Raw genomic sequence first — 6,994 nt, 5'->3', positions numbered from 1 at the left:
AAAAATATTTTTTCTTTGCTTTTCTATTATTTAAGGTGATGCATGAGCCACCTCTAGAGCAAAACTTACCTTTTCTGTGTGCTGAAAGGTATCCTGAGCTTCAGGGCACTGTCTGGCCGTGCTGTGAGGTTCCCTGAGGTCAGAGGGATATCAGCCCCACGCCGAGGGCATTGCTGCTGCACACCCGCCTGCCCCACGCCCAAGCTGTCATTTTCTCTTACTCAAGGCAGCTTTCCGTTTTTGGGTTGCACTCAACTACCGGTGCACACATTTCCTGTTTGCTGTGCTGCAAGCAAGTATGCAAAGAGCCTGCCTGAGGGGGTCACTGGACACCCTAAAACTGTCCTGAACCTACAATAGCCCTGCAGCAGCATCTCCACCACCACTTGTAAGCACAGCAGAAGTCCCTGTCCTCTCCTCATTTGCAGCATCTGGCCAAGGATGGAACGTGTCTGGGGCAAGGCAGGGGAAATGCATCAGAGAAACAGCAAACATTAGTTCAAAAGGCCAAATAACTCAATCTACTAATCTATGTAAAAGACTACTGGATTATAACACCCCAGTGATGAAGGAGCAAACCTGCAAAATCCCCTTGTAGGATTTGGCTTTGGCCCCAGGATTTGGAGAAATCACCTCTATGCTGCTTGTACCAGTCTTTTCCAGGGGATGCTGCTGGAATTACTGACACCACGTACAGCCAGTACTGAGAAAGTACTTGCCGGCTCAGCTGCCTGCAACCACTCTGGTTTGCAGCAGGATGGCGGAATAAATGGGTTGCACTCATTTTTGTTTAGCTTTAACTGCAAAATGAGAAGACATCCCAAGAAAAAGCTTAAAGAACAAAGGGAAATGTCAATTATTATCTTTAGATTATAACTAGAATTTACATCCAGCTACTGCCCTCACAGAGGACTGCTTCATTACATGGGCAAAGTCTATGACTGCTCTGGTTTTGCTTTCCAAAGGCAAAGCCTGTGCCCATAACCCCAGATTGCATCAACACAGCCTCCCTCCAGACACAGGCTGGGTTGTTTGGAGAGCACCCCAATCTCACGTTGATCTCTAATTCTTGCAGCCCCTGTGGCCATTTGCCACTGCACAGAGAAGGCTGCATTTCAGCTTTGCTTTTCCTTGGGGATGATTTTTTGGGGAGAACCCTAAATATCTCCAAACAGCAGCACTTACAATGGAATGGCTTGCAAGGCAGGGAGGGGGAGGTGGGGCTGACCAACTGCAGAATCCTTCTGCAGAATCCTTCCAGCATCCTTCAGCAGCTCTAGGGCAGCACAAACCTGCAGCAGCCATAGCACTCTTTGGCCCTGAGAAGACCCCAGGAAGGCACTGATCAAAGGGGATTTAACACCATATTAGGAACATGAGGGGTTAGTGCCTGAGCCACTCCCCAGTCAGGGCTGGGGTCTCCCAGGGCAGCACAAACATCATATCCAGGACTACAGGAGCCAGGTCCTGGCTGTCTCCAGAGCCCCATGAACAGTGCTGGGGGATGTTCAGCTGCAGATTTACTTCTCCCTTCTTCAACCATCACTGCTGTTGACAAAGGTGAAGTGACAGCAGAGGGGAGCAGCTGGCAACAGCCAAAGGGGCTGGAAGGACTGACTTAAAGGGAAAATATTAAAAGGGCTTGAGACAGCAACAGCTAAAAGACTGCACAATGATAACACTCCACAAGAATTTCAAGGGGCGCTTCTGGGTATGTGGAAGCAGAGGCGTGACACAGATAGCAGAGGTCCCCACACATGTGGCAGCAGCTTCTGCTGAGGACACTGGGGGAGCACCACAGTGCTAATTCCACACCCAATTCCACAATTGGGCAGGGTTAAGTGGACTGTTTGGGGTGAGGTTTCACCACACCACCACTCTTCAACAACTCCCATCTCATGGCTTCAATGTTTCAAGCCAAGATATCATCCAGTGCTATGACAGCCCCTCCCCACCTGGCTCCACATAAAGCACAGCTCCATGGTTGCTGAAGCTTCCATCCCTACTCCCAGACAGACCAAAGGCAGGCACAGCCCACAATGCAGGGTTGCATCCCTAAAGTAGTCCCCAGCCCATCCTACCAGGCAGGTACCTAGTCACCTCCCCCCACAGACAGACCCTGCTCCCAGCTCACCACAAAGCATAGTTATTTCCATTAATCCACAGCCACTGATTTCCTTACACAAGACATGTATTTATTCAGTTACACTTATAGACAAACAGGTATTTCCCCTCCCCCAGGCAGCCTTAATAGCATTTTTATAAATAAACATTTAGTGCTGGGAGCTTGCCAGCTTCTTCGACAGCAAAGTGCACCATGGCACAAGGTGGGAGGTGGACCCCATCCCTACTCCACCTGGGACCATCTTGCACCAGTTTCCAGAGTCCAAATGCAGCAGGGCAGGAGATGAACCCAGTGAAAGTGCTGAGACCTGGCAGCACTGAGTCCCTCAAGAGCAAGGACATGTCCTGCAGCACCATGTGGCACTGCCAGGACATCCCCGCATCCCAGAGACAACAGAAGCTGCTCACTCTGCAGAGCCAGGCAAGGGTTCTCTCCCCCAGCTCCTTAATAGAAAAAAAGTTCAGGAAAAGGCTACAACTTCTCTCAGCTTCGTCCTCACAAGCAAGACTCCATCCCTCAAGCAGTCTTACAGTGCCAGAGCAGCAGCTCTCCAGCCTAGTGTCAGCATTGAATGAGGCACAACAGGAGGGCAAACAGCACCACTCAAGCCAACAACATGAGGAAATGGGAGTTTGGGTCAGAGTTCAGGGCAACCCAAAGTCTTTCAGGCATTGCTGGCCCCACAGGGGCTGTGCTGAGGACCTCCAGCACATCACCACTTTGGTGTCCATTGATAGCATCATAGAGCCACTCAGAGGAAGGGTTGTCCAGGTACCAGCACTTCCTTCCTGGGGGAAGGAGCAGCCCCCAGCATTGCTGTGCTTCCCCTTGTGGTAGAAGGCTCACCAAGACATGTCCATCCTGCTGTGCCAGCACCACATGCCAGTGATGCTGTGTACTCTGCGCCAGGCTGTCCCACTGCTCTGCAATCCATATTGGTGACCTTGATGAATTCTAGTGCCACAGAGCTGACACATCTTCCGTAGCTGGCCATCAGGCAGGGAAGAACCGTGGTTGGACAGCAGGATAGTGCAAAAATGGTGCAAGGACAGTGCTTGGTCCTACCAACACAGGACAGAGGATAGACTTGGACAGTCCCACATGCCCCCTTTCAGTCCTCTTCAATCCCTTTAGCAGGGCTGCAATCTTCAACATGGGCTCCTACTCTTCTTTACACATTGCACACAGTGAAGGTCTCTCAGGACCCCAGAGGGACTCATAAATAGGGAACTACAGACTCAACATTGCTTGATACACACAACTTACACAGTACAGGGTAGGGGAAAGAGCCAGAGATAACCCCAGAGCACATCAGCATCTGTCCCAGATGGTAGCAGTCACAGCCTGGGCTTGTCACGGACAACCCTTCGCTTGGAGCTGTAGAAGTCTGGAGGGCAGGAAGAGAGGGTTAAAAAATGCCTCCAGCCCATCAGAAGCAGCAGAAGCTTCCCATGTCAGCACCCCAAAACCTAGCCCAGGGATGCTTCATCTTAGAGCCACCTATCAAAGCCATGAGTTCCAGGAGAGAATAGCCTCCACCATCTCTTCTCCCAGGAGTGACTGTTCTGAACTGTATTTTCACCTTGATCCTGAGGACAGGCTCAGGTCATGGGAACTGAAGCTGATGAACTGTCCTGGGTCATTTTGAGTCACAAGACCTCCAACCCTGGTGTGAACTCACTGCCCACCCCTCAGCAATCAAAGGAACCCCAGTCTGCAGCCTTTCCCCTTGGAAGACAGGTTCCACTTCCCAAGGAAAGATGAATGAAGATCCCATGGCCAGGAGTCAGACAAGGCTCTTGCACCTAATCCCCTCCACCTGTCCCCACCAGGATGGTCATGACACCAGCAATGACACTGAGTACACAGGAGGACACCAAAACTCACCTTTAATAGTGGCCTGCCCACGTTTCAAGTGTTGTGGAGAACCAGCCCTGCCAAACTCTGAGCTCTGCTGAGATGCCTCAGCATGAGACCCACCAAGATGGTCCTTAGATGGGACCTTGTGAGCCAAGGAGCTCCTGCACTCACTGCTGGTGGCCTTGCCAAGGTTGAGGATCTCCTGGGAAGGCTGCTCAGCCAGGAGTACCCTCTCCCACTTGAAGTGTCCTTCCAATGGTGTCTCTGTCTCAAAGTTGAAGTTCCAGCGGTGCCGAGCTTCTTCCAGGTGTTGCCTCAACAGATCTTCAAAGTCATTCTGGAGCTGGTCGTGGTCCACAGGGCCAAAGAGGTTCCTGCACACCTTGCTACTGCATGGCACCTGCCCAGCCCTGCTCTGCGACAGGGGCATCGTGGCAGCTGGGAGGAAAGCAGAACAGGTTAGAGGGTGTTGGGTGAGCCATGAGCAAGCCAAAGGGCTGACACATCTACTGCCAGGGCAAAGCAGCTTGCAGCCAGGGTGGGACTTGCTGGGCAGCAAAACAGCCTAGAGTGGAGCCCCTGTCTGCCAACACTTGTTCTGGGCTTTTAGTGGTGTCTTGGTCATAAACTCAAACATAAATGAAGTCAAACACAGCCTGGAGTGATTCAGAGAGATGGGGAAATGTACAAGTGTTGTCATTCCCCATTCCTCTTCCAGCAGGTGAAGCCCTGCCATGGCAGAGCATCCAGCACCTCAGTCTAAAATCCCACCACATTCCCATTTCCATACAGTCACAAAGACTCAGGCAGGCACACATGCAAGTGAAGCAACCGGATGTTTTTCTGGCTAGTTTCTTCATCTCAAAAACCCAGGCTCAGTGACAAGGAAGCCTTTTAAGCAGCTGCAAGAACATGCCGCAAGTTTGATCACTTTTAACCAATTTGTCAACTCTAAGAAGCTGTTGGGTAACCAGGGGCAAGACCCCGTTTGTTTTTTCCAAATTAATGCTAACAGCCTTGACCTTCAAGGTAAGCGGCAAAGGCTTCCATTCCAAGCAGCCCTCCCCTGACACATGTGTGGGGCTAATGGATCCCCTGCACCACCCACCATTGTGAGATCAGCTTTGTTATCATAGCAAAACCAACACCACTCTGGGATTAATGGCTTTTGGAACTCAATCCCACTTTGGCAGCTGTGCTCACTAGATCTGGTTAAAAAAGGATTCACAAACACACAAAAATCCCTTCATGCAAGACAGCTTTGCCATTTCTCACCCCACCTGAGATCCCCAAAGCCAGGACCCCAATAGACCCCCAGACATGCACCCTTCCAGACTTCCCCCAGGATAGGGGGTGAGCCTCCTGTCCCCAGCCCCAGCAGCTGGGAAAGTCTAGGGAAGATCTGTCCTAGCCCAGGTCCCCACCACACATCACCACCCATGCAGCCGGCTCAGCACACCCAGGGGCTGCCGGAGGGCCCCCAGACGGGGTCGCCCCGACCCTCTGCCCTGCTCCCACCCCACAGCGAGCATCCCCGAGGAAAAACAGAAATGCAGCTTCCTATCCGCTGGCAGCCACAGCGCGAGCAGGGTGACCTCATCGCGAGGCAAGTCCCAGCATGTCCGGGCAAGCCCCGGCAGGTACCGGGCAGGGGACATGTTCCGACACCCGGCCCGGCCACCCTCAGCCCTGCCCGCCTCCGCCACGCCTCGAGGTCCCCATCCTCCAGCCGCCGCGGGGGCCCGGGTGCCACCACGCAGCTTCGGCCTGAGTCACGGCTGCGGGCGGCCGAACGCGGAAGGACCGGGGCCAGGTCGCCGTCCCCTCCCACGGGGGTGGCTCCGCTCCGCAGCCTCCCCAGCTCCACGGGCCGGGCCGGCAGGTGATGCGGGCGCACGGTCGGACCTCGTCCGGCGAGGCCGAGACGCTCCCGGGGGCGGCGAGCGACGACCCCCTCGTCCCCCTCCCGGCCCCGCTGGCACCTGCGGCACCGGGACCTGCCCGCTCCCGGTTCCACCCGCTCGCTGCGAGGAGATCCTGCACCCGGCAGCGGACGCGACGCTAAGCCCGGGGAAGGGGCAAAGGGCGCCGCGCTCACGGCGCCAACGGCCCGGAGTGGGGAAGGGGCTCCCGCTCCACCGCCCCCGGCTCGGCTGGGGCGAAGGATGCTCTGCGGCCCGCCGCCACCGGGGGGCGAGCGCCACCCGGCGTCGGGCCACCCTAAACCCGGCCGCCACCTCCCCGCTCCCCCGTTACCGGCGCACAGCCACCGCCCTCCCAGCGGCAGCGGCGGCAGCGAGGAGGAGGAGCTGCTGCTGCTGCTGCTGCTGCTGCTGCTGCCGCTGCTGCCGCTGCTGCCGCTGCTGCCGCCGCTGCCGCCGCCGCCTCCTCCTCCTCCTCTTGCAGCCTAACCCCGGCGAGCACCAGTACCCGCAGGGCGATGCGGCCCGCACCGAGCGCCACCGCCGCCGCACTCACCCTCGCGTCGCCGCTCCCGTCGCTGCCCGGTGCCGCTCTCCGCCCTTTATAGCGGGGCGGGGCGGGCCGGGGCGGTGCCTCCCGCCGCTCACGGAGTCTCCCGGGATTTCCCCCCCGCCCCCGCGTCTCGGCCCCACCCCGGCCCCGACCCGGGGCGTCCGGGGGGATGCGGGGCCTGCCGGACAGGGGACGCGGGGCGATGCGGGAACCCCCCATCAGCGGATGCAGGAAACGGGGGCCGCGGGGCCGCCTCCTTGCCAAGCAAGAGACGCTGGGATCTTCAGCAACGGCGTTTTTGCTGGCTGGAGGGGGCTCCGCATCCCACCGCGGTCTTTCCTGGGCCGCTGGAGGGCGGAATTCAAATGGGAAGGGGAATGATGCAGTAACGCGGGGCGGCTCTCGCTGCCCCTCGGGTGTTCGGCTCGGGGGTGATGCACCCCTTGTCCCCAGGCACTGCCTAGCCCTGTCCTGGGCTGCAGGTCTGCCCCTGGCCTCTCCTGCGGGGTTTTCATCCAGAGGGCCGGGCTCTGC

The 6,994-nt window shown here is 56.6% G+C and overlaps 1 protein-coding gene across 2 annotated transcripts; it reads right to left on the bottom strand.

Annotated features, from left to right (window-relative positions):
• Positions 1-2,173: 2,173 nt before the first annotated feature.
• CDKN1A (cyclin dependent kinase inhibitor 1A) lies at positions 2,174-6,469 on the bottom strand. Of its 2 annotated transcripts, none has more exons than XM_084301714.1 (3): positions 6,464-6,469; positions 4,013-4,423; positions 2,174-3,512 (listed from the first exon to the last, which is right to left on the bottom strand). In XM_084301714.1, the coding sequence occupies exons 2-3, from the start codon at positions 4,413-4,415 to the stop codon at positions 3,463-3,465; spliced, it is 453 nt and encodes a 150-aa protein (XP_084157840.1). In that variant the 5' UTR covers positions 4,416-4,423; positions 6,464-6,469; the 3' UTR covers positions 2,174-3,462. The 2 variants fall into 2 exon arrangements, with proteins under 2 accessions (XP_084157840.1, XP_084157841.1); XM_084301715.1 differs by lacking the exon at positions 6,464-6,469 and adding an exon at positions 5,630-5,751.
• Between the last annotated feature and the right edge of the window lie 525 nt (positions 6,470-6,994).

The sequence above is a fragment of the Netta rufina genome (assembly GCF_964035555.1).
Source record: "Netta rufina genome assembly, chromosome: 26".
NCBI classification, from domain to species: Eukaryota; Metazoa; Chordata; class Aves; order Anseriformes; family Anatidae; genus Netta; species Netta rufina.
This window is presented reverse-complemented; position numbering and strand designations above follow the sequence as displayed.

Coding starts and splice junctions, on each gene's coding strand:
- CDKN1A (XM_084301714.1), bottom strand. CDS start 4,415: ATGCCCCTGTCGCAGAGCAGGGCTGGGCAGGTGCCATGCAGTAGCAAG. Junction 3,513..4,012: donor TGGGCAGGCCACTATTAAAG/GTGAGTTTTGGT, acceptor CCTGCCCTCCAG/ACTTCTACAGCTCCAAGCGA.